This window comes from Mesoplodon mirus, assembly GCF_964341445.2.
Source record: "Mesoplodon mirus genome assembly, chromosome: 1".
Classification (NCBI taxonomy): domain Eukaryota; kingdom Metazoa; phylum Chordata; class Mammalia; order Artiodactyla; family Ziphiidae; genus Mesoplodon; species Mesoplodon mirus.
Window position 1 is genome coordinate 218,010,413 of NC_138976.1, and position 27,101 is coordinate 218,037,513.

General features: G+C 52.6%; 1 protein-coding gene across 1 annotated transcript in view; it reads right to left on the minus strand.

Annotated features, from left to right (window-relative positions):
- The window catches only part of PEBP4 (phosphatidylethanolamine binding protein 4), a 217,760-nt gene extending 192,431 nt beyond the window's left edge, over positions 1-25,329 (minus strand). The window contains exons 1-2 of the mRNA XM_082622169.1: positions 25,196-25,329; positions 19,340-19,466 (exon numbers count right to left, since the gene is read on the minus strand). Of these exons, the coding sequence (XP_082478295.1) occupies positions 19,340-19,466; positions 25,196-25,314 (246 nt within the window). The 5' untranslated portion in view covers positions 25,315-25,329. The remainder of the gene's footprint in view (positions 1-19,339; positions 19,467-25,195) is intronic.
- Between the last annotated feature and the right edge of the window lie 1,772 nt (positions 25,330-27,101).

Genomic DNA, 27,101 nt, shown 5'->3' on the forward strand with positions numbered 1-27,101 from the left:
GTGACAACAGGATGGGCAAGGCACAGAGAAAGCAGGAGAAGGCCAGGAGAGCGGGCTTCTGGTGGGGGCTCCATCCCCCCTGCCCGTGTGACCTTGGGCAAAATCCTTAACTTCTCTCGGCTTCAGCTTTCTCATCTGCAAATCGGGGATCATGGTACAGGTTGTGCCAGGCCCAGGGGACCGTTATGAGACAAGGATGAGGAACACAAAATGTATAATAGGCTCTTTAAATGTGAGAGACAATAAAACAACTTCTCGGGAGGTCACCTCTCCCACGACCCCAAGTGTCCAGAACACGGCGGAACATCAGAAAGGGAAAGCCGAGCGCCTACTGTGGGAAAGTTCTCTGCAGTCAAATTGGTTCCTTTGACCATTTTCCTCTTTAATCCTCTCAAAGTAGATATTATCATCCGCTTTCACAGATGAGGGAAGTAAGGCTAAGAAGTTGAGAAACTAGTGAAGGTAGTTGGATACAGAACTGGAATCTGAACTCACATCTGTCTTTCTAGACCTCGAGCTCATGCTCTGACCCCCCCTGTGCTGCTTTCCTGAACACCCTCCCCCCCAACCCCCCGCTCCGAAAAATACACACAGAGGCATCTCATATACGTCACGGGGCTTGTAGGCGAAAACTCAGGCACTTGACTCACGTTCTCACTTTGAGCCTGTTTACTCTTGGTTTAGAAATAATTCTGACCTGTTTGGGTATCAGCTTTCCCATCCTGCTGCAGATCAGAAAGGACATAAGGATACCAATCATCTTTGACAGGAGCAAGAAATAACAGATGACAGGAGGAAAATAAATTTTAAAAGTAATTTTAGCCGCGTTGGGTGGTTTTGTGTAGAAACAAATAACCTTACAAATTTCTTTGGCCCCTAGAGCTATCACTCGTGAGTGATCTAAAAAAAAAGTCTGCCTTCCTTATGAAAATAAAATAAAACCTATATTCCTAAGGCAGAACTGGCTCCAGAAAAAAGAAACTCCGTGTTGGGTAGGGCAGCTGGACCACAAGCATCTCAGACTCCTGTTCCTCAAGATTCTTGTTCTTCTTTCTGAGTCCCTGTTCTGGGTATGTTCCACCTCTACAAAGAGGGCAGAGCGCAGACACAGAATGGAAGCTTTTGTTCTCAGGACCACTGTGAAGAGAGCGATGCATCACAGATTCACTGAAGACTCGGGGGACAGCAAAAGGGAAGCTGATGAAGACATTAACAGGAAACCAGGTGACTGGTGCAACATAGCCATTTGCTTGTCAATTACACAATCAGTAACTATCGATCAGGCACCTGCCAGGTGCCAGCATAGTCCTAGGTTCAGGGCCTTCAGCTGCGAAGTTAACTTGACTCTCTCTCTGCCCTCTTGGTGTCGCCTGTGCCCTTGGAGGGAGTGTGTCATGTTCATCAGCAGCTTGCGACCCCTGGAGAGGGACGAGTCCCCTCTTGGTCTTGCCTAATTTCATATCAAGTCATCTGCAATAACACCCATCCACTCTCTACACTGTCAGACACAACTGTACCACAATAGGAAACATATATTTGGTCTTTGTCCTTGGTTTCTGGCACAGAGCTCCTAAGACCCTTGGAAATCTCCAGAGTGATTAAGAATGTCTTTTGTGTGTTAATGAGGTGACTGGTTGAGGGCAGGGATGGCGGGGTGGGGGAAGATGCTAGATAACTTCAGGATGGGGACTGATCCCAGAAAGACCAAGGCATGATTAGAGGGTTGGAACTTTCAGCCCCGCCCCCAGACCTCCAAGGAGGGGAGAGAAGGTGGAGATTGAGTCAATCACCAATGTCCAACGACTTAATCAATCACGCCCTTGTAATGAAACCTCCATGAAAACCCTAAATGATGGGATTGGGAGAACTTCTGAGTTGGTGAGCACTTTAAGGTGCTGGGAGGGTGCTGCTCCAGAGGAGGCCATGGATGCGCCATGTAACCCCTGCCCCCATACCTTTCTCTATGCATCTCTTCCATTGGGCTGTTCCTTGAGTTGTATCCTTTATAATAAATCGGTAATAGTAGGAAAACTGTTTTCCTGAGTTCTGTGAGCTCTCCTAGCAAATTATTGAACCCGAAAGGGAATGTGTAGTGGGGACCATAATTCTTTAGCCAAGTCGGAGAGAAGTGTGGGTACCCTTGGCACCAATACTTGTGATGAACGTCTGAAGTAGGGGATGGTCTTGTGGGACTGAGCCCTTAACCTGTGGAGTCTGATACTAAGTCTGGGTAGTTTGGTGAGAACTGAGTTGAACTGTAGGGCTCCATGTTGGAGAGACGGAGAGCTAGCTGTCAGTGTGGATAAAACTCCGCATTTGGTGTCAGAAAACACCAGGGCCCCCTGAGGCAGCCTCCAGTGTTCTGATTCCCTGTCCTAGAGGACTTATCATCAGGGCTACCTCCCCCCAGGGCCAGGCTGGACCTGCCCACAGGGGCGTGGCCTTAGCCACTAGAAGCCCCAGAAGCCCTGCTACAACATGACTCAGCAACTCCTGCTGCCATACTGAAGAAGCGCCCGTAGGTAGCAAGGTCACCGGCTGTGACAGATGTTTACAAGGATGACATGGAGTCATTTAACAGAGGTTAAACTATGTTCGTTAGATTGTTTAAGAAGGCAGGGTTGTATGTAGTCTATTTTAGAGAGACCGCCATACAAAACGATTAAAATAAGAAGTTGGAGTATGTCAACGGGCAAAGTTCAATTATCCAGAAGGTGAGCTTAGAAAGAACGGCTCACTCTCCAGCATGGCATCACTGCAGTGCCATTTTTTTCAAATGACTCCAAGCCCGACGTCATTTCCTGAGTAAACCACCCCAAGTTCCCCGGGTCCCCTGGCATGAGGCACAGTGTTCCCGCGGGCACTCGTGACCTCGGTGAGGAGGTGACAAGCCCCACCTGATACCTTCTTACCCCCTCCCCCAGGCTGCAGCCTCTCCCTACACAGCCTGGGTGCCGTGGACACCCAATTCTGACCACCGCTGTCACGGCCCCAGTCTCTGTCCAGCTCCTTTCCCTGTACAGAAGGGACAGAGAGCCGTGTTGGCTTCCCTAGGGTAAGGAACAGCTCCGTCTGCCTGCCTGGGGTTCCAGTATTTCACAAATGTTCGCAGAGCCCTGTGGGTTTTGCTCCATAAATAGGTAAGACAGGCTGACCAAAGGCAGACCCCAGGATCCCTGCTGGAGGAAAACTGTATATGACACAAAGTTTTTCCAGTAGAGCAGAAGTTCCAAACGCAGGGACCCTGGATCCCACTGGGCTCACACAGGCTGTGGGTGCAGTGGAGGAGGGCATCAAACCCTGCACCTCTCTCATTACGCTGCACGGACCTCATAAATAGGGAGAATCAGGTGACAAGGCTGAAGGAGCATCAGGTGAGACAGACCCAGGATGGCAGTGATATCTCAGGCACAAACGCCTGGGACTTGGATTTCATCTCACGCTGACGGTGCCTTACATTCTCAGAGCTTAAGTGGGAAGAATCACCCCAGGAACTCTGAACTGTGAAGAGCAGAGTCCATTTGCCTGCTATCTGAGAGGCAGCCATGATTTTGTGATTAAACACACAAATTTGGGAACCAGACAGCTGGGCTTCAAATCCCAGCTTCATCACTCACCAGCTGTGTGACTTTGGGCAAGTTGCTTAAACTATCTGTGCCTCAGTTTACTCATCTGTAAGACTGGGATAATAATGATTGTGAAAAGTAAATGGGTGAGTATTTCTAAAGCGCTTAGAACAGAGCCTGGCACACGTCACTGTGCTAAATCAAACAAAATAATCCGGCCAAGGCAGGGGATTGAGAAGATGAGGCATATCCAATAAATGTTTTGGAGGCTCAGATGCGTGGATTCTGTCTCCTAGCTGACCCCTTGCCCCAAAGGCAGCAACTCCTGAGTGGGGCTGTACGGGAGGGAGTGCACGAAGGGTTAAACCCCCAAGTGAACAGAAAAACAAGTTCCATCTGGTCCCTGGGACAAAGCGACAGCCTGCAAAGCCCCCAGCCCGGGCTCCTGCTCAAAGGACACATTGCTTTTTAAAATTCCAACTTGTGGCTGCCTCGATCTATAAATCAACCAGTTCTCCACACCCTAGAGCTCGGAGCAGGATTCACAAATGGCAGCGAGACATTCGTGTTCCGAGAATAGGCGTCTGCAAGTGCCTTTGCACTCGGGGTACCCAGCCCCCCGGCAGCTTCCTGAAAGGCCCTGGGGCTAGTGCTTCAGCCTCGGCTCCCCTTCAGAGCAGAGATTGCTCTCCAGGGGGTAAAGAGAAGGCAGGCAAGACGGCACGAGGTCAAGGCTCAAACTGGAGCTGGGATTTTGCTTAGATGCCTCACTTCAGCGAACTGTCTCTGGGACTCAGCTGTATCAGCTGTTTGCCCTACCTCCCCACGCCACTGCTGGGACCCCATCCTTAAGTGCCAGGCTGGGAGCGGTGAAAGGCTGATTAAGGAGAACCCTCAGGACTCCACAAGGCACTGGGGGAACCCTTTCAGAGAAGCAGTGGGCTTCTTCTTGGTTCCCTGGCTGATTTGTGCATGGGGCAGCTTGTGCCCAGGCATCCCCCGGGGGACACAAGGTCCCTCCATATGTGGAAGGGGAGAGGGAGCCAGAATAAACCCCCGGGTCCTCCTGTGGGCCTTTGCCTGAGGCAGGGCCCTTCAGTTTTACCACCCACCCTGGACGCATGCCCACGCCTGCCCTGAGAACACTGAATCCAGCCGTAGCACTAACCCTGCAGAGCAGGGAAGTAATTCACAAAAAGTTGGGCAATTCAAAGTTACAGTTTCCACAGCAACCAGCACTCAGACCATTTGGGTAGCTGAAGCCTTTTCCTCTTAGCATTCACTTTTTTCCTCTCCCCAAATAGCATTTTTTCTCTTATTATTACAGTAATACACATTCACTGGAGAACATATGGAAATTACAGACAAGTGTAAAGGAGAAAATAAAAATTACCCTTAATCCCACCACTCGGAGCAATCCAATGTTAACATTTTGATGTATTCTTCATTCGTCTAGTTTTTTTTTTTTTTGCATGCATGCATAAAAAGATATAATTTTTGAAAATTGGGACTATAGTGAAATTACTGTGTTATCATTTGGTTTCTTTCACTTAAAAACATATTGTGAGGCTTCCCTGGTGGCGCAGTGGTTGAGAGTCCGCCTGCCGATGCAGGGGACACGGGTTCGTGCCCCGGTCCGGGAAGATCCCACATGCCACGGAGTGGCTGGGCCCATGAGCCATGGCCGCTGAGCCTGCGCGTCCGGAGCCGGTGCTCCGCAACGGGAGAGGGCGCAGCAGTGAGAGGCCCGCGTACCATAAAAAAAAAAAAAAAAAAAAAAAAACATATTGTAAGACTTTCCAATAGCCTTAAATATTCCCTGAGAACATAATTTTTAATAGCTACGTGGTATTTTTTCATATGGATAGAACATATTCTATTTAACCAATCTATTGTTGAGCTTTTTTTTTTTTTCTTTTTTTGCAGTATGCGGGCCTCTCACCGCTGTGGCCTCTCCCGTTGCGGAGCACAGTCTCCGGACGCGCAGGCTCAGCGGCCATGGCTCACGGGCCCAGCCGCTCCGCGGCATGTGCGATTCCGGGACTGGGGCACGAACCCGTGTCCCCTGCATCAGCAGGTGGACTCTCAACCACTGCGCCACCAGGGAAGCCCTACTGTTGAGCTTTTTAGATGATTTTCCTTTTTTCTTTCACTATTTTCAATAACACTACAATGAACATCCTTTTACATCAATTTGTGTGTATGTCTCATTAATCAGATTAGAATAAATTCATAGAACTAAAATTATTGTTCAAACGCAATGAATATGTAAATAATTCTAATATGCATGATCAAATCCCCTCCAGAAAGGTTGAGGCAATTTGTACTTCTACCTGTAATGTATACTGTCCTTAAAAAAAAAAAAATCCAAAGTTCAAATTTGGTAGGTTTTAAATAAAGTCTATACCATTTTTAAAAATTACATTTCTTTTAATTATAAATGGAATTAAGCTTTCCCCTCACTTTTTTTTTTTTTTTTTTTTTGCGGTACGCAGGCCTCTCACTGCTGTGGCCTCTCCCGTTGCGGAGCACAGGCTCCGGACGCGCAGGCTCAGCGGCCAAGGCTCACGGGCCCAGCCGCTCCATGGCATGTGGGATCTTCCCGGACCGGGGCACGAACCCGCGTCCCCTGCATCGGCAGGTGGACTCTCAACCACGGTGCCACCAGGGAAGCCCCTCCCCTCACGTTTTTAATGAACTTTCTTCTGTCTATAATCACCCATTAACATCCTTTGCCTCCTTCTTCTATGTGGTATTCATCTTCTTCTTATTGATTTATGAGCCCTTTATGCATAAAGATAATAATCCTTTGCCATATTTATGGCACATATGTTCTCTCAGTTTGTCGTTGGATTTTTATTTTGTTTATGGCATTTTTTAAAGTGCAGAAGTTTCAAATATTGTTGTAACTCACATCCATCCTTCTTTTCCTTTATGACTTTATCTTTTGATTTTTACGCCCAGGCAGACCTTCTCTAACCTGCAATTCGATAAATATTTATCTGTATGTTGCTTTTCTAGCCATTTTATGGCTCTGTGGTTTTGATTTCACACTGACTGCTCTAAAATGCCTGGATTTCTTATACAGGTGCGGTTCCGCATTTTCTTGTCTAATGGTCCTGAGGCTGGAGTCTGCAGGGCCAGGTTAGAGATGGTTGCCAGGGAGATGCAGGAATTGACCTGCTGCTCCTGCCTTTCAGGAGGTCTCAGCCTTGCAGGCACCTTTCCATGGAGTCCTGGTTTTTGCTAGTGAATGGAAGAAATGAACAGGGAGGAGGAAATAGCTGTTCCACGATTACACACTGAAAAAGGTACACCTCACGTGGCTTTGTTTTCCATCTGAGATGGGGAGGTGGAGGATGGGGAATGCCAGATGCATGGAGAGCTGGCGAGCAGCTTCCTCCTTAGCACGTTAGAAATCAAGGGAGTAGATTCCAAACCTGAAATTAACCATCACTCTACTTGCAAGAACTAAAGGCAGTCTTGCTGGCATTGCATTTCGCCAAATACCAGGTTTGCGTAAGGAAGAGGTACAGGGGGCGGGGGTGGGGGAGAGGGAACCTGGGACGTCAGCTCCCCAGAGATGTGGACCTTCTCTTCAGTCCAATCACCCAAAGGGCCCCAAGAGTCAGTGAGTACCAGGCAGGATGCTGTGATCCCAAGCAGAGGGTGGTTAACTTCGGACGCCATCTGGGAAGATGCTGCCGCAGACTGTGCCCCCCACCACCCCGTCCAGCCTCAGGAGATAACTGCCTTCCTTCCATTGTCCCTATTTCAATTCAACGCCCAAAACTTTTTGCCAAGGCTGTTTGCCCAGTTACTAAAGTCATCTCTGCATGTGCTGACAAGGCAAGGGATTTATTCATTCATTCCACAGGTTTACTAGGGTCTATTCTCTGCATGCCGCTGTGTCCAGCCATGGTGGTCTATTCCTTTCCAACGAGGGATAAAATATTTCCCTCCCATCTCCAGCTCTCTGTTATCTCTCCTTAAACCCCTAAAAAATCCTCGCAACCCTCTGCCTTGTACCCCATGTCTTCTAGTCACTGCCCTGCCTCAGCTTTCACGTTGCAGGATGCACTAGTCACCTGGGCGTTGGAGAAGATTATTATAACTACCACCACCACCATCACCATCATCACGTACTGAATGCTTCCTGTGTTGGCACCGACAGGCTTTACATACATGTTCTCTCGTAATCATCGTTCAATAATCTTCATTCAACAAGTATTTATTAAGTGTCTACGATGTGGTAGAGACTGTTCTAGTGCTTGGGATACATCAGTAAATAAACCAAAGATTCTTGCCCTCATGGAGTTTATATCCCAGCTGTGGGGTGGAGGCAAGAATAGGCAAAGCAAACACATAAACATAATAACGAAAGAAACCGTGTGTAGCTTAGAAGGTGATAAATATGAGGGAAAGAAGTAGAGAGGGATAAGGAGGCTCAGGGCTGCCAGGGCTGGGGTTGGGGAGGCCTCCTGGAGAAGATGACATTTAAGCAGAGCCGGAAGGAGGTGAGGATGTGCGCCGTGACTATGTGAGGGGGAGGACAGACTCCGGCAGAGGGAACCACCGTGCAGAGGCCCTCAAGCATAGCTGCTGTGGTCAAGAAGCAGACGGGAGTATCTTCCCTGGTGGCGCAGTGGTTAAGAATCCACCTGCCAAGACAGGGGACACGGGTTCGAGTCCTGGTCTGGGAAGATCCCACATGCAGCAGAGCAACTAAGCCCGCAAGCCACAACTACCGAGCCCGTGTGCCACAACTACTGAAGCCCGCGCGCTGAGAGCCCGTGCTTCGCAACAAGAGAAGCCTGTGCACAGCAATGAAGAGTAGCCCCCGCTCTCTGCAACTAGAGAAAGCCCGCGCGCAGCAACGGAAGACCCAACGCAGCCAAAAATAAATAAATAAATTCATTTTTTAACAAAAGGGAAGTTTAGGATTGATGACTGATCGCTCATCTTACCAGAAATGGATCTTAGACCCACTTTAAGGTGAGGAAAAGGAATCTCAGAGAGAAGAAGTAACTTGCTCGAGGTCACGGCGTTATGAGCAATCAACTAGGATGTAAGACAAGGTCTGTGCAAAGCCAGAGCCCTGGATGCTTCTCATACCAGCCCTCGGGCTCCGAGCGTCTGTGAACCAGGGAGTCAGCTCCCACACCCAGCAGCTCCCAGTCCTGCCAGACGCTTCCTACTCTGCAGGTCAGGTTTGCAGGCAAGCAAAACGGGATGAACAGAGGGCCACCAACACAATTTAAAACAACTTTTTACTACCAGGTGGGATGTGAGGGGCGTTCTCTGTGTGCAGGTCTGCCTCTGCCCTCCTCCTTGCCTTCTAAGCAGCTGTTTCACCCACCTCAGTAGGGGCCTGGCCCCTGAGGGCATTTCAAGTTCCTGGCCCCTAGTGTAAGGAATTCTAGTCCAGGCATATTTGTATTTGAATAGAAGGGCATTTCCACAGCCAGCTGGCAAAGGAGAGGTGAGCAAGGGGTGCAGAGGCGTGCACACTCAACCCAAGTCAGGGACCCTCTGTTTCTCCATTACCAGGCAGCCGTCCCACAGCCCTGGCCATTGCCTGCCTGTGCCTGAGACCCTGGCCGCCCAGCCCGCTCACCCCGATGGGGCAGGAGGACGGTTGCCTATCTCCCCCTGGTGTCGGCTCTTGCAATTGCAGCTCCAGGAGGTAGAGGAGACCATCGCCTTCCAACCAGCTGGGCCTGGAGAGCCACGCCTACCAGCCGGGCCTGGCCCTGCTCCCTCCTGGCCCTCTGGGCGTCGCCTGCCTCTAAGGGCGCGTCAAGGATCTCTGCATTCCCGACGTGGCCGGCAGAACTCAGGCCTGGGAATTAGAACGTCCGATGGATTCTCCTGACTTTACCTTGGGTTAGTGGTACAGACCTGCAGGTGGGGAGGAAACGGGCCCTGATTTGTTCACACTTCTGCAAGCCCCCCCCCCCCAATCTGTCCCTTTGCTAAGTCACTTGACATTGCTGGGTCTCCATCAGCCCATGAGGGCTGATGAACAAGAGGAACTCCACAACCCACTTCTTCCCTGTGTTGGTTTAGGAACTGGCTTCTTCCTGGACCTGGAGCCTGGTGGCCAAGGTGGCAGTCGGGAAACAGCTCAGGCCATTTGGGGTGCACTGCAGGTTGCCCTCTACCACTTAGGTGGTGGTGCTGTGGTATGGTCAGGTTGGAACCCACAGACCTGGGTTAAAATCTTGACTCTGCTGCTCATGGGCTATGGAATCTTTCTGTGCCTCAGTTTCCTGACCTGTAAAATGAAGGTAATCATCCCCACTGTGCTGGTAGCTGTAAGGTTTTAGTGCGATACTGTCCATAAAGCACTTAGCACAGAGTCTGGCTGCGTGGAAGGCGGTCAGTAAATGTCACCACGGACTATATCCTCGGGACCATCGGGATGGAGGGGGCACGGGAAAGAGCACGGGATAGGGGCCAAAGCATCCGAGCTCTGGCCTCATCTCTTAACATCTCTGTGTGTTAGAGCAAAACCAATGTCCACAAGGTTGTGATGATACTCAAATGAGGCCTCAGGCTCCCCATCGTGGGCAGAGACCCCTGCCTGGCCCACCTCTCAGGACTGATCAGAGATAAGGACCGTCAGGACAGGGAAGGGGCTTTGAAAATTGTAACACATTCTTGTTACTGAGAGACAACCCTGCCCCCAGCACCCTGCCCTTAGCTCCACATCCGAGCACGAATCTCATGCCCAGGGAGTTGCCTATTTTCTTGCCTGTCTCTCAAGCATACAAAGGTCTCTGCCCGCAGGGAGTTTACCTTGTAGCTGGAGAGACAGACCAGAAAACAAGTGGTGAGAACGCTGAAACTGACACCACGGGCAGGCGTAGGTGGGTTTTGTCCACTCCTAAGTGTCCAGTTAAGAAAAACAGAATGCCCAGGAGGGAAGCTAAGCCACAGGACAACTGGCCACTGGCTTGGGGAAAGATAGACAGTGTTACCAAACCTTGCACGGTGAAGAAAGTGCTAGAACTGGAGCCCCGGGTGGTAGCCTAGGCTATTAATCCAAAAAGCCTACATACTGTGTGATTCCAACTATATGACATTCTGGAATAGGCAGACAATAAAAAGATCAGTGGTTACCATGGGTTAGGGAAGAGGGTGGGATGAAAAGGCAGAACACGGGGGGTTTTTTAGGGTAGTGAAAACACTCTGTATGATGCTGTAATGATGGATACTTTTTATTATACATTTGTCCAACCATAAAATGTCCAATACCAAGAATGAACCCTAATGTAAACTATGGACGTTGGGTGATTATGATGTATCAGTGTAGGTTCATCAGTTGTAACAAAGGTACCACTCTGGGGCTTCCCTGGTGGCACAGTGGTTGAGAGTCTGCCTGCCAATGCAGGGGACATGGGTTTGAGCCCTGGTCTGGGAGGATCCCACATGCCACGGAGCAACTGGGCCCGTGAACCACAACTACTGAGCCTGCGTGTCTGGAGCCTGTGCTCCGCAACAAGAGAGGCCACGATAGTGAGAGGCCCGCGCACCGCGATGAAGAGTGGCCCCCGCTTGCCACAACTAGAGAAAGCCCTCGCACAGAAACGAAGACCCAACACAGCCAAAAATAAATAATAAATAAATTAATTAATTTTAAAAAATATTTTTTAAAAAAAGGTACCGCTCTGATGGGGGATGTTGATCGTAGGCGAGGCTTTCTGGGGGAAGTCTCTGTCCTTCCCACTCACTTTTGCTGTGAACCTAAAACTGCTCTAAAAAATAAAGTATTAAAAATGAAATAGACATATAATTTCTCTTGAGCTGTTGTTTCTGCATCTGTAAAGCAGAGACAACCATGCTTACTCTGCCGGTCCCATGTGGTCATGGTTAGGGGTCAGATGGGCTCTAAAAAAAAACCTGTGTGCTGGCGGGGCGTCAGGAGTTCCCTGGTGATGGAGAGAGACCCTCAAAGTCCAGAAGGCATGACAACTGCCCCGCCGGCCCCCAGTCCTTGCCCCCAGGAGGGCTCAGACTGCAGTGGGTACCTTGTCCCAGCAGCTGCTCCGCCAGCAGAGGCCTTCCCCACCTCCTCCTCTCCCCCCTCACCCCCAAGTCCGCAAGTGTTAACAAACAATAAAGGACATTATGACTCATTTAAAATTCCTCACAGGCTTTCCCTGAACTCCAGCCAGAGGAGGCAAGAAGTCGCTGCAGCGTTCAAAGTTCAAGTGTTTGTCCCTCTAAATGGCTCCGACCGAGGCCGGGCAGCTACTTAAAATCCAAGAAGCCTCTGCTCACGTTCCCAGCAGACCGCCGGGGACAGACCCCAATCATACGGCAACCCCCGCTCCACCCCTCCAAAACACACACTGGCTGAACGACCTTTTTTCTTTAAAGCAGGATGCAAACCTACTGGACTTGCCTTTCAGGCCCCATCTGCCCCGTCGGTGGAACAGCCCACAAAGTTTTTTCAAAGAAACATTATTTGATCTGAAAAACATCTGGAACCCATTTCCCCAGCACTTGACTGGAAGGTCTCAGCCGACATCACTGAGCAATTACTGAACAGATGCCCTTTTTGCCTGTGCTCTGAGGAACATCCCTGCGGACTGGGAACACGCAGCTTTACTGAAAGGTCTGACCAGAGGTTCTGTAAACCCTGGAGCAGAGGGTATAACGACAGGAAAGGTGGCGGGGGATACAGAGGACTGGAACTGAACATCAAGGCCAGGAAGCTCCCTAATGAAGGCACCCGGGAGCAAAACATTAGCCACACAAGCTCTTCTCCCGTCATCCTCTTAACAGTGACAGCGACTCGCATTCTCACCATTACGAGACGCCCTTTGTGGGCAGGGTGAGGATTTGTTTTTGTGTGTGTCCCTGGCTCCTATGACAGTGTCCGGTAGAGGGACAGGATCTGCTCCAGGGAATGGATACATGCATGACACCCCAAGTCTGGACATCAGGGCCAGTTCTCCAGGAGTTGGGGTAAATTTGAGAGGGAACATTTCGAAGGTGAAAGAGCAGCAAAACTGGAAGGCAGGAAACCTGCCATCTAGGGCTGGTTGTTCCACTCCCCAGCTTTGGTGAGCATGACCTTGACCTCGGGCACCATCCCCCATCCTGTAGTTGTGGGGATGATCCCTACTTTGCCTGGCTCCCAATGTTGCTAGGAGGCTTGTGTGAAATCCTGCATGGGACGTTTCTCTACGGCCTCAAAATCGGACTGCAAAGGCTAGAGGTGGTGGTAAGCATCGCTCCTCTTCTACCTGGTCCTGTTGTGGCTGGAGGTGCCCCCATAACAGATGGTGGAGTGGCCTGGGCTGGAGTGGGACACAGCTGGGTGATTTTAGCTGCCTTTGACCGAGGAGGAAGGTTAAAATGACATGGGAGCAGGCTCTCTTCCACGCATGCGTCCTTGCCTGGGTGCGGGGTGCTCTCTTCACCTGCCTTCCTAGGCCTGGCTCCACCTGTCAGGCCCCCTCTCTGCTACCACCACACTGGCTCCTTCCAGAGCCTCCAGAAGCCCAAACCCTTCTTCTGTGTCTTTTGCCCTTCAGACTACAAAGCAGCCTCTTATCATATGACAACCTATACCGTTTATTATGCTCCTGCCCACTGCCAGGCACTGGGTTACAGTTACACCTCATCAGGTCTTCCCTAAAGCCTCACTATTACATTGGTGAACCGCGCTGCCAGTGAACTCCTTACCCTGTCCTGACTTTACCTTTTTCCTAGGCCCACTGTCCTGAAATTCCTCTCCCCCTTGCTCGAGAGCAGCGCCAGGGAATTTGGCAAATCCGACGGCTCTTCCCCAGCCCGGCCCTGCCGCAGCCTCTCCCTTGCCTCTCGGACCTGACCTCTGTGGGCTGGCCGATTCTGGCCGCTCCGTATCTTCTCCCCAAGGAGCCTGGCTACCTTGAAGCATCTACCTCCCCCCCGCCCGCCACCCCTGGATGCCAAAGCTAGGCCTCCAGCCCTGCCTTTTCTTCCCAGCATCAGACTGTTGATCCGCGTATTGGGTGCACATAGGGGCCTCAGATTCAGTGATGCAAAGCTGCTGCTGCTGCCCGTGGTCCCTGTAGATCCAGGCCTTCTCCTGTGTCCCTTGCTTGGGGACAGCACCAGCGTTAGGGAGAGTGCCCCGTCACACCCTTCGTCCCGATCATGAACAGCACCTCCCCATTCACTCTCAAAAACGTCTTGTGGAGGCTTCCCTGGTGGCGCAGTGGTTGGGAGTCCACCTGCCGATGCAGGGGACGCGGGTTTGTGCCCCGGTCCGGGAAGATCCCACATGCCGCGGAGCGGCTGGGCCTGTGAGCCATGGCCGCTGAGCCTGCGCGTCCGGAGCCTGTGCTCCGCAACGGGAGAGGCCACAACAGTGAGAGGCCTGCGTACCGCAAAAAAACCAAACAAACAAGCAAAAAAACCCGTCGTGTTTCAGTGGATGAATTACATGCTCAGTTTAAACCTTAGCCACCCACCTGCCTGTCGCAGAAACCCAAGGGTCATCCCAACTCTCTCCTTCCCTGCAATCCCCGTTCCTCCACAGTCACCAAGCTCCATGGATTCGACCTCCTTCACACCCTCAAGCTCAGGCCCCGGTCCACGCCATCGCCCTTCTGTTTCAGCAGGTGCTCTCCCGGACTCCAGCCTCACCTTTCTTCCATCCTCCAACCTGCACCTCAGTGACCTACCCAAGTGACCTTCCTGAATTGCTAATCCGATCACATCCACCAGCCTAAAAATCGAACAGTGACGCCCCCTCCCCAGTGTGGCTTCACAATAAAATTCAGACTCCACACCAGGGCCCACGAAGCAGCATCTGTGGCCCCTCAGAGCGTGGTCCTGCCCTCTCTGGAGCCTCATCCCACACCTGGCCAACCTGCTCCCCTGTCTATCCCCTGCCTAGTCACCAGCACAGGTCAGCTGGGGGTCACCCCCTCCTGGAGGCCGCTCCTGGCCCTCGTGGTACCTGAGGTTCCTGTCCTGAAGCACTGACACCGTGTCCCTGCTATCCGTCCATCTGTCTGTCTCCCCACCTTAGACTTGGGAGCTCCGTGACGGTGCCCTTTATCTTTGAATCTCCAGCACTAAGAGGGTGCCTGTGCGTTCCATCAGTATTTGTTAGTGAGTCATTTCATATCCCCAGCACCAAACTGCATGCCGGCGGCTGTCCCAGGAGCAAATGCACTTAGCTGCCCCCGCAAGTGTGCACGCTCTCTCTCGGCATCTTTTTCTTTTTTTTTTTTGCGGTACGCGGGCCTCTCACTGCTGTGGCCTCTACTGTTGCGGAGCACAGGCTCCGGACGCACAGGCTCAGCGACCATGGCTCACGGGCCCAGCCGCTCCGCGGCAAGTGGGATCTTCCCGGACCGGGGCACGAACCCGTGTCCCCTGCATCGGCAGGCAGACTCTCAACCACTGCGCCACCAGGGAAGCCCTCGGCATCTTTTCCTGAATGAGCCAGGTGGGCCTGCCTCACCCATCAGGGGCTGCTCTGACCAGAACTACCCTGCGTGTCGGCACCCTGTGTCCTGCCTCTGCTAACTACTTCATGACGGCAGCAGCTCCCATTTTTCCGCTCTGTGCATAAAAAGAAGGATGGGAGGTGGGCCGGGGAGCTCCGAGGTCTCTTTCATCGAGGAGCATCTGTGACTCTACCACACGTGGACGTCTCCAGATTTCCAGGGCTCTATAAGATTTGTGCCCAAACTTGTGTCTCTACTTTGGGCCAACAAGGGCAGGGAGGTGGTCCCCAAAAGGCAGCCACACAGATGCTGCAGGCCCAGGGTGACATGGGGACGTGCCTGCCCAGCCCGGGAGGATGACACTCAGGGTCACCAGCTTTCTGGGGAGGAGAATAGGGCTGAGCCGAGTCTGACTGGAAAGCCACAGGAAGGACAGCTGTGGTCTGTGTTCCTTCCTTCTAATGCAACGCATGTTCCCCATGTAACAGCAATTTCTTCCCTTCAAAAGGATTCCAGAGGGTTAAATTCAAGGTGAAGAATAAGCCCCAGTCAAGAAGCTTCTCGGGGGCCTTTCAGTCTTCACTGGCTTGAGAAGGGATGTGTTTTGAGATGTTTGCCTCTTAATGTTTGTCACAGCACCAGGGGAGAAAAGCTTCTTCTTACCTCAGCACCTCTCTCAGCCCTCAGCGGCTGTCGACATCAGGACCATCCACATTTTCCTGCACTACTTTGCCTTCTCGGGAGCCCACCTGACTTCCTCTTCTCTCCCTGCTTTCTCCTACCCACCCCAGACCCCCTCCACCCTGGCGGAGGAGAGACTAGTGCTGACCCGGCGTTCTGCAGAGGCGCCAGGACACCCGGCAGTTTAAAGTGCAAACCACTGGGCTCACACGCCTCAGAGCTCCCCCTCCAGAAGGCGTCCGTCCACCTGCCATTCAGGCACTTCTTCATTCATTTGTTTGGCCACCTGGCCACCCAGTCAGCCAACACGGGGTCTGCGAGGCTGGTAGGGACTGTGGGTGGTTCAAAGAAATACAACACATGGTCTTGCTTTCCTAAAGCTTATAAACTGGTTGACGCTATGGGAGATATGAATAAGCAATACAAGACAGAGGCAAGTAAACACTGGATTTGGAGGGTAGGGGAAAAACACTTGGAGAAAGAAGAGACCTGACCGAGATGGGGGTGGGACCCAGAGGGAGGCAGTCAGGGAAGGCTTCTTGGAGGAGGAAGCATCTTGGTAGGGGCAGGGTGTCCCAGAGTACAGGGTCCAAGTCTGGGGAAGTGGCCTGAGCAATGGTGTGCAGGCAGGAAGACCCCTGCTGGGCACAGAGATGCTGTCCCCTGACCTCTGGGTCCTTCCAGGGCTTCGGGGCTTGCTTGGTGGGGGGGATCCCTGAGCATGTCCACTGGCAGCTGCTGCTTTGGTGGCATTGCTTTAATCCCCTTTGAAGCAAGGCACTGTCCCCACATAGCCAGTCACCAACCTCTTGCTTTTTCCATCAGGCCCTGGCCCAGAGGAAATGCCTTCATTTTCTTCTCTGTTACTAAGGACTCAGGCTCCCCCACCCCCACTTTTGAGGGACCCTGCACCTTCTCTTGTTTTTCCTACCCAACATCCTTTCCCCCTTCTGATAACCTGCACCTTGATTCTCCTTTGGGGGAACCATTCTCTTCTGCTCTCAGCCCTTGTAGATTAAGTGGGGCTGCCCAGCATCACTGTTTGGGTCAGGGATGGTCATGTAATCCAAACAGGACAAGTCTTGGGACCTTTAATGGTTGGATGGGGTCAATCTATTGCCAGTGGGTTAATAAACTAGTAAAACATAACTCTGAAGATGATGAGGTCATCTTTGGCACCGCAAGGAAAGAGTCTACTTACATAAAAAACGAACACAGAAGAAAGTAGAGAAAAGGGACAGATAGATTCCTGGTGATGTTGTTTGAGCACCTGGATCCAGCCACGCCTGAAGTATTCCCTGGAGTTTTCAGTTTGTGAACCAGTAATACCTTCCCTCTTTTTTGGCACAAGCCAGTTGGAGTTGATTTTTGTCACTTGCTACTAACAGTCTTGACTAAAGAAATACTTAACTTGATGAGCACTTTAAATTAAATGACACATGAATAGTCTCCAACATAAAGTAAGTACCACACGATAAATGGAAGCTTTTGATACTCTGGCGGAACCTGCCTTCTCAAAACGCAAATTTCCATAAACTTTAGTTCTATAGCAGTAGCATACTACTTTTTCTTTCTTTCTTTCCACCACTCTGACCAAGCCATCCTTTGTGAAATCTCTGCCTTCCTTGGATTTCTTAACCTCAGCTCTGCATCCTTCATAAATCTCCAGGTTTTCTCCCCTGCCCCGTCTCTGAGCGGAGACAGGATAGGAGATTTCAGGATCAGGAGGGGGTGATATCTTCTCTGCGTTTTGTGTCCGTACCCCAGGACAATCAGTACCAACTAGACTGGATCAAATGCAAAAGCTTCCCAAACTGGCTTTAAACTTGTCCCTCCTAAGGACACCAGGTACTCAGGAAAGTCGACACTGCCATCTAGTGGACATCTGTAGCAATATCACATGGGATGGAGCTCTTGGCTTAGACTCCCTCTTGGGACAGTCCCTGGACTGTGAAAGTCTTTGGTCCAAACTCTTCACTCCTTAAGAACAAGTGAATTAAGGGTGAAGGCAACAGTCTTGTCCCATGGGACAGCATTATACTCTTCCCTAGAGGATTAGGCTCCTGCCCTGCTCCTGTCCTGAGTTACAATGACCGAGGCTTACATTTCCTCTGCTTGGCCTGCCTGTCCAGGGGTGTGACCCAGCCCAAGGGTTTCCGGTGGGGAGGGCTGACGTGAGCGTGTGTGCACGTGCATGTGCATGCGTGTGCATGTGTGCCAGGCTCGGGAGGATTGAGGGAGAGGACACCCAGAAGGCCTCTTCGTGACTTGCTGGCTTAGTCTCCCAGAGGAAAGGATGTTTGTCACGGTTACACACACAACAGCCTGTCAAAGCTTCATGTTCTCAGCCTCATAAATTGAGACATATCACCACTTATCTGTTCCCTGATAGTGAACGGCAGTTAAAGAAAGAAAAATCTCGGGAATTCCCTGGCAGTCCAGAGGTTAGGACTCAGCACTCTCACTGCTGGGGCCCCGGGTTTGATTCCTGGTCGGAGAAACAAGATCCTGAAAGCCCTGAGGTGCTGCCAGAGGAAAAAAAAAAGAAAGAAAGAAAGAAAGAAAGAAAAATCTTCCCCTCTGCTTCCTAGTAGTCTGTGCAGCTCCCCACCCTAGAACCTGTTATCTAGTTATACCTGTGTTGACAGCCCCCAGGCTGGGCCGACAGAAGGGAGGAGCCCTCTGTGGACTCTCCCTGCCACGATGAACAGAAGGGACCAGAAGGCTGGCCGCAGAGTGCATGCGGTCACATCCCGACCATGATCCTTCTGTCTCCACGCATTCGTGGCCCGAGTCCTGGACACATCACAGTCCTTGTGCCTAGGCTGACACTGGCACCTCTGACTAAAACACGCAGACAAAGCAAGGGTCACCCTCCACCCCTGACACTTTGGGGGCTCAGCCTAGAGTCAAGGAAGAAAGAAACATTGACCAGGACGCTGGAACTGCTTCCCCAGCAGCTGCAGCCCCATTTCCCACTCCCCAGCGCCCTTCCCCAGGTTTACCACATTGCCAAGCCAAGGGAAGCTTCCAGAACAAGATGGTACCAATCATTTCGCAGCAAAAGGAATAGTTATTTACAATTCTTAGAATGTTTCTATTTTTTATTTCCTACAGTTCGGGGCAAACTTCTGAGCGAGTGTCATATTGCGATGCCCAAGAGTCAAGGGCACTGACCTCTGCTTGTTTAGCCTACGTGAGAGGTGCTGCCTGTTACGAACCAGGTCCCTCCCCATCCAGGTCAGTCTGAAAGCCCAGCCACTCTGCACATTGAGAAACAACTCCCCACAGGCCCCTCTCTCCTCCTTCTCTCTGCCGACTCCAAAGTACACCCTGGCTGGTCGCCACATTGACTGAGGAGCCAGGCTCAGGGGCCCAGGAGAGGGAGAGGCCCCGGCGGAGCAGCCCCTGAGCCCCACCAAAGCTCCCGCCCGCAGCCCTCCTACCCACCCCAACCTCCTTCAAGGCGGCGGGGCTGCTCTAAAGAAGGCACATGCTTATGGCAACGGCCATCTGGTACCACCAAAGCAAACCCAGCTGGCTCTGCACGTGGCTTCATGTCACCCAGATGAGCAAACCCAGAGGGAAGCCGAGACCCATGACACTCCCATCCAGCCAGGCTGGCTCACTCACGTCCAAGGCCTCAGGGAACTTGACGATCGGCTCGGTCCAGTAGGTGATCTTCTGTCTGTAGTTGTTGCATTCCGGAACAACCATGCAGCTGAGGTTCCCCAACTCTGGGTAGAAAACCTTAAGGCCCCTATGGAGAGAGGGAGGTGGTTGGCTCATGTCAGGATCTTAGGGGAGCCCGGGGTGCGTAAGGCTTCAGTCTGACCTGTGTAGCCTAAGAGTTACTTGACCACTTGTGCCTCTTCTCTACCTGTAAAATAGGGACACTAATAATACCTATTTGAAGAGTCGGTAAGAGGAATAAAATGGTGATTAGTGTTTACAACAGAGCCTGGCAGGTCATCAGGGGTCAGAAAGTATTCATTACTGTCAGTGTTTACTTCTCAAAAAATATATACATCCAGAGGCAAACCTGGTCAGTGTCTTTAAAGTAGGACTGGGCGTATAAGTACAATATATTCACATTGCTTTTCTGGAATGTTCTTATTACATAAAGAAAGGTTTAGCAAGTTAGCACAGGCTTCTTCATGGGCACAGACTTCTCCGGCCCCTAAATAATCAAGATCCTCTCCATACCTGCAAATCTCACCAGTAACTGAATAACCCACTTCTTTGGGTGATGCATTGCCCCTACCCTATGCTCTCAATCTGCCATTCATTGTGCTTTCAAAATGCAAATATCTCGGGCTTCCCTGGTGGCTCAGTGGTTGAGAGTCCGCCTGCCGATGCAGGGGACACGGGTTCGTGTCCCGCTCCGGGAAGATCCCACATGCTGCGGAGTGGCTAGGCCCGTGAGCCATGGCCGCTGAGCCTGCGCATCCGGAGCCTGTGCTCCGCAACGGGAGAGGCCACAACAGTGAGAGGCCCGCGTACCGCCAAAAAAAAAAAGCAAATATCTCTCCGGGGGTAAAACATCTAGTCACTAAGTCTGTGGTGTGCATCCATTTATCTACTTTCTCCCTGAGAAGCCCTGAACTGCACAAGTGCCCTGAGAACTGGGCTTGCCGTGCAGGCTGATCCCACACCTTCACCAGGGTTAGACTTAAGAGCTCACTTGTATTTGAAACTCAGGGATGGAAGCCAGGCTTTCAAATAGGTACAGGAAAAGCATCTCTGTGTCAACTTTTTTTTTTTTTCGCTTGTCCTTCTTCCCTATCCTACTGTCACTTTTTGTCACCAAGGCCTGGGGTCATTTGGTTAAGATGATTCACTCAGCCTTTCCAAAAGCCCAGCATGGCAGACCAGCTCCACGGTGGCCAGTGGTCACCCGGAGCTGGCCACGCTTCCTGCTGGGGGTGTTGCCTGAAGGGGACCCCGGAGAATGTCACTGGGAGAGTAGATCTGGAGGGGACCTCCCGAGGTCAGGACCCGGGAGAAGTACAGGGATCACTTCCCGCTGGAGAGTCCCACATTCCCCCTCCCACCACCCCACCCCTTCCAGTGGTTCCTGAGGTCCTGCCTTGGGCAGAGGTAGCCCGAGTCTGCAGACCTGGCAGACACAGGATGCTTCCTCAGACCGGCACCCCGAAGGCCAGGACTCAGGCCCCTTGAAGCAGGACTATTCACTGAAGCCAGTTTAACTCCTTGCAAGTTTACAGTAGTGCCTTTCCAATGGCATAGTTTTAATAGCTCTTAAAGAAGTTTTAGAGGATGGGTTTTCATTTCTCATCACGGCAGCATTTTAAGGACTTTTTGGTTTGTTTTTGCCACAACTCCCTGCCACTGTAGCTATCGAGATCAAAGGCTGAGAGAGGGGACCCTCTACTGGCAGAGAGATGGAGATTCAGCCCACAGCCTGGAACTGGGAGAGGCAAGGGGTGGGGAGGAGGGAAACTGAGGACCAGAGGGGCCTTCCCCAGGGAACAAAAGTGCCTCCTCTTTTTATCTCAGTAGAACTGCTACAAATGTTAAAACAGTTAAGCAAAATCACCAAGTTGACGTTTGGTGAGTGGGCCTAAAGCCCCAGAGAGTGCCTTGATAGGGTACATGCCAGGGGACCAGGAGTGAGGTCTGTCCCCCCAGGCCCCTGTCACACCCACGGAGAGCTGCCTGCCCAGGGATGGAAGCCCACATGTTGCCTGCAAGTCACATCCTTCAGATGAGACTGCAGCCCCAGCCAACAGCTGGACTTCAGCCTCCTGAGAGCCTGGGCCGGAGGTGCCCAGCTGGGCCACGCGCAGAGAAACCGAGGCGATAAACGTGTGCTGCTGCTAGGTTTGGGGTACTGTGCTGTAGGCAATAGAGAAGGGCTGCATAGTCTTGTCTGCACTTCCCTGTGACTGGATGGTCACAGAAGTCCCTTCAGCACTGTAAGAACCAGATCAGGGGCTTCCCTGGTGGCGCAGTGGTTAAGAATCTGCCTGCCAATGCAAGGGACACGGGTTCAAGCCCTGACCCGGGAAGATCCCACATGCCGCAGAGCAACTAAGCCCGCACGTCACAACTACTGAGCCTGAGCTCTAGAGACCACAAGCCACAAGTACTGAGCCCAGGTGCCACAACTACTGAAGCCTGCTCGCCTAGAGCCCGTGCTCTGCAACAAGAGAAGCCACGACAATGAGAAGCCCACGCACTGCAACGAAGAGTAGCCCCTGCTCACCGCAACTAGAGAAAGCCCGCGTGCAGCAACAAAGAACCAACACAGCCAAAAATAAATAAATAAATAAATTAAAAAAAAAAAAAAAGAACCAGATCAGGTATGAAAAAGGCTCCGAATCCCAGCTGCCCAAAAGCAAGGGAAACCAAAAGGCCCATGGAGGGAAGGCAGCCTTCACAGAGGCGCCTGGGGACTCGGGGGGCACCCCACCCTCTGCTGCGTGGTTCTCAGTGTGGGTCTGTCTCCAACTGACTCTCCTCGAAGGCGGGGGCCCAGAACAAAGCCCCTAAGGAGGAACTGAAGGATGGGAGGTGGATACCCAGAGAAGAAAGAGCAGCGGGTGAAGGCGGGGGGCATGACCTCTGTGTCCAAACAGCTGAAGGACCCTCCAGAGGAAGAGAGACTAGATTTGTTCTATGCAGTGCCTGGGGGCAAAACTAGGAAGCATGGGGTGAAGTGAAAGAAAGGCAGCCCCCACCTTGACATAAAGGTGTTCCCTCTGAAGGGGGAAGCTTTTCAGCACAGAAGAGAGGGCTGTGGGAGGCAGGTCCTGGTCCCTGGGAGAGTCCACTGAGGCCACCAGTGCGGGGGCAGCAGGGAGGGGGGTGTTGAGTAGATTCACCCATTGGGTCCGGGTTGGACGACTATGGTCCTTTCACTTCTGAGACCGAGCCTAGGGTTCTGACTCTCAGAGTTTTTGTCAGTCTAGTCTGGCTTTCTCAGGAGGGGTCAGGTATTATTCTGGAAGAACTTTTCTCTTAACAATGTTTCTCCACTGCTTGTCACAGCACAAAAAGTTCCTCCCTTATAGATTAGTATCTTTAGGTATTGAGTCCTAACTTCAAGAATTCCCTATTAGACTCTAACAATACCCGTGAGAGGAGGCGCTTTTCCGGGGGGGAGTCTCTTGGTGAAGTCAGAAGCCTGAGCTGAGCAGGGCTCTTGGGGAGGGGGCTCCAGCATACTGATCTCTCCTCTGGGGTCTGATATGTCCTTGATGTGTTCTCATTCAGTGATGATCGTCTACAAACAAAAGCTTCCCTTGTGCAATGACGATTGACAATCAAAAGCCATTGTCCTAGCACGCAGGCTTAGTGCTGTAAGTCCATGTTTCTCAAACTGGGGGTCTGCTGGTGTCTTCTAAGAAGTCCTGAGAATGACTCCTGCAATGGACTGAAAACGTGTTATGTTGAAATCCCAGCCCCCAGTGAGATGGAATTAGGAAGTGGGGCCATTGGGAGGTGCTTAGGTCATGAGGGTGGAACCCTCATGAATGGGATTAGCACCCTTTTAAAAGAGTCCCCAGAGAGCTCTCTCACCCCTTCCACTCTGTGGGAAACAGCAAGAAGATGGCCGTCTGAGTCAGGAAGCAGGTTCTCACCAGACACAGAATCTGCTGGTAACTTGACCTTGGACTTCTCAACCTCCAGAGTGCTGGGAAGTGATTTTTTGTTCTTTATAAGCCACCCAGTCTGTGGCATTGTGTTATAGCAGTGCAGGTAGACTAAGAGAGCTCCCCTTTACTTGAGGTGCTCTGGGCCCTGGAGGAAGGTGAGCAGCTGAAGGTGGGTGGGGAAAGAGCATGAGTGTAGTCAGACGAGGGGGGTTGAATTCTAGCCCTGCCACTTGTCAGGTGTGTGAGCACTGTGGGCAAGTTATTTAATCTCTGGGGATTCCTCATCTGCAAAATGGGGATGACAACACCTACTTGGTGGGTTATGTTAACAATGAAGTAAGTCAAAGATTTAAAATCACCAGCAGAACTCCTGGCATGTACCAGGTGCCCCAGAGCTCCGCATGTGCCACAGTACACAGGCCACCAGGTTGCCAGTGTGTGGATGTCTGCAGGGCCGAGCCTGGGGCAGCTGGGGTGCAAGCTGGTCTCCTCCAGGGACCGTACACATGTGACATGTTCTACGTGTTCCACAGTGAACATACACAGGCGCTCTGTGTGGGGCTGTGATCATAGCCCGGCCTGGCCTCGCCCTGGGCCTGCTGTCATTCCCAGCTTGCTGGGCTTGACTTTCCTGCCAGAGGGAAAGGCCTGTCCGCCCTCGGGAAGGTCCCACTCAGCAGAACACCCAGAGCATTGGTGCCCACATGGCAGGGGCAGCCGTTCCCTCCTGCCCCACGCAAAACTGCACCCAGGACTGCTTCACCAGAGTTAAAAAATGTATTGATAGGAAAAAAATCAGTGTCTATTTTTTTGGGGGGGGTGGAATTCAACTATCTAACTTTTTTTTTTTTTTTTTGCGGTACACAGGCCTCTCACTGCTGTGGCCTCTCCCATTGCGGAGCACAGGCTCTGGACGCGCAGGCTCAGCGGCCATGGCTCACGGGCCCAGCTGCTCCGTGGCATGTGGGATCTTCCCGGACCGGGGCACGAACCCGTGTCCCCTGCATCGGTAGGCAGGCTCTCAACCACTGTGCCACCAGGGAAGCCCTAACTATTTAAGGGAAAACATTTTTCTTTCTGAAAGTCGTGTCTGTAAGAATTCAAATGTACTCAAGGAGACAAAGTAAGAAGTGATAGTCCTTGACCCGCTCTCACTTCTGATGGCCTCAGTGGGAAGCCAGTGTCCTCGGCCACCTGGCTGGCAGAGGGTGTTGGCAGCAATGTGGCCTGGGCAGCCCTCAGGATGGCCCATGACTCCAGGACAATGAAGACTGGCTTTTCTGACCCACAGTGGGTGAGGAGAGAGCTGACCTCCGACACAGAGGTGGGGGAAGCTTGCACCGTTGGAAGGGACACAGCCAGCCTCCCACGCCCAGCCTCTTCTTTGAACGACGTCCAGTGGCCACACTCCTGCCTACCCTGACACTCCAGGGGCCTTGTTAGAGAAAAGCAAACAACCACCTCTCACAGGGAGGGTCCCATCACACACCGTGTGTCAAATGCCACTTTTCTTTAAAATGCCACTTTGTTGGGGGGAAGGAGCCTTCAAGGCTGTAGGCAGGGATGGTCTCTCTTGGGCTCCCAGCAGGGAGGGTGAGGCCAGCCCCACAGGGCCCCTCCGGTTTGGAGGCCCCAGGGGGAGCCGGCCAGATCCGTGTGCCCTCCCGATCCTGGAAGAACCGCCCTCTGGACGGACGGCCCGGGCCTGTCTCAGAGTCCTTTCCTGGATGCCGTCCTCCAGCCAGGTGGTCCCAGAGCTCACTCCTGCTCTGCCTGTCCACAGAGGCCGCCTTGTGAGGCAGTGGCCCTCGGTTCCCGGAGCCCTCCTCCCTCTGCCCTCTGGGGTAGGGGGGCCGCCCAGCCTTACTTGCAGAGGACAGCGTCGTTGTCAGGCAGGGCCTCATACACGCACGGGTCCTTGTCCCCCTCGTCTCCGGTGACCACCATCGTGAGGCCCAGGAGCAGGGCTGCCACGGCCAGCCTCATGGTCCAGCTCTTGGGCACCTGGAACGGAAGGAGCCCGTAGTGCTGCTGGCCCTCTGCAGGGGGCGCCCTTCCCAGCCTGCAGCCCCCAACCCCGGGGACCCACCTGGTGGGACAGAGCCCTCTGCTCAGCAGGGAGAAAGGTGGGCGCAGCCTGGGCTCCGGCAGCTAATCCGCCACCGGACACAAGTACCTTGGGAGGCCCTGGGCCTCCTCCCAGCTGGACTCAACGGACAGTCGCGGCCGAGGCCCCGCCTCCATCAGAGCAGGGCTGTGCCGTCACACTGTCCCGCTGCCAGGGCACAGAGCAGGCTGCAGAGCGGGAGGGTTTATACAAGCCTCTTGCGAGGCCCTCGTCCTGCGCACACACACACACCCCCAAGTTGCCCCGTGCGCGGTCAGTTGGCTGAGGGCCAGCCCGCTCCTTTGGCTTTAAGGCAAACCCTGGGAGGCTGGTGACCCCCGGCTTCGGGTTCTGGGGGTGCTGATGAGGGCCCCGACTTGCTGGGCTTTCTAGGAGCAGGAGTGAGGCTGGGCTGTGCCCCTTGCACGGCTCTGCTTCTCCCGCCCACGGCTCCTCTGCCACGTGTCTTGACAACCTCGGGGCTGTCGGACAGTGGCCGTGGTTGGACGCGGTGACCCTGTGTAGGAAGGTCTGCTGCACGAGGGGTAGGGCCGCCGGGCCCCGGGCCAGCTCCGGAGGGCCAGCTGAGGACAGACGGGCGCGTCCGGCTACACCTTGCCGTGGTGCTGAACTCAGCACTCTCCCAAAATAATAGTCCCTGGAGAAGAAGGCCAGCAGGGCTGCTCGGGAAGGGGGCCGCGTGCACAGCGCTGCGCTGGGAGGGGGGGGTGCCTCGGGGCTGAGCCACACCCCGAACCACTTGGCTGGGACCGCAGGGCGGCCTGCATTCCCTAGGGAACAGGCCAGCACGGGGCAGGAGTGTGTGGAGCTCTGACTGCATCCAGAGCGGGGGAGTGGGTGCGATGGGGGGGAGATCAAGACAGTTCTCCCACCTTGGGGGGATGGGGGGGGAGGGACTGAGGACTCCTGGGTTCTGCTCTGAGCTCCGCCACAGGGCTGGAGGGCCCCATGCCTCTCTAGAACACACCACATTCCTCCTTCAAAAACAAGTGATCCCGTCGCCCTTGGGCTTGGCTAAGGAAGATGAGATCGTAGCTCTGCAGTCTATGCAGCTAGATCTTTAGAGAAACTGTTGTCAGCTGAGCTTGCTTTCCGCTTGAATTCCTGCTTCCAGGATCCCAACTTCCAGCAAAAAGCCCTTCCTTGAGGTTACAAATGAAACACATTTCTCAATAATCAGACTCCCTGAAGTATGACCAGGGCTCCCCCATAGATCCTTCCCAAGGTCTCCCCTACTGGAGAGTGTCTCCTAGCAGCCTCCCCACAAGATATTTCTGAAAATGAAATGAAATGAATTATGTAAGGCACTTAGTAAGGTGCCTGGCACATAGAGAATGCTCAGTAATTAATGGATAGTGTAAATATTCTTCCACAGATCCATCCATCCCTTCATTCATTCCCACACAATCCATCTCACCAGCAGGTAGAAGCACCTCCTATGTGCTGAGCCCTGTGCTGGTCCCCGGGCACAGGCTGACCATGGTCCTCATGGAGCTCACAGGACAGCTGGAGCCCGAGGATGATGATGCCAGAATGGTCATCCAAGGCCAAGAGACTCCCGTCTTCAAAGTGGCAGCCACTAGAGATGCCAGAACTTTCGTGGGTGCCAACAGCTCTTAGCCCCAGTGACGAATGCCTGTCGGGA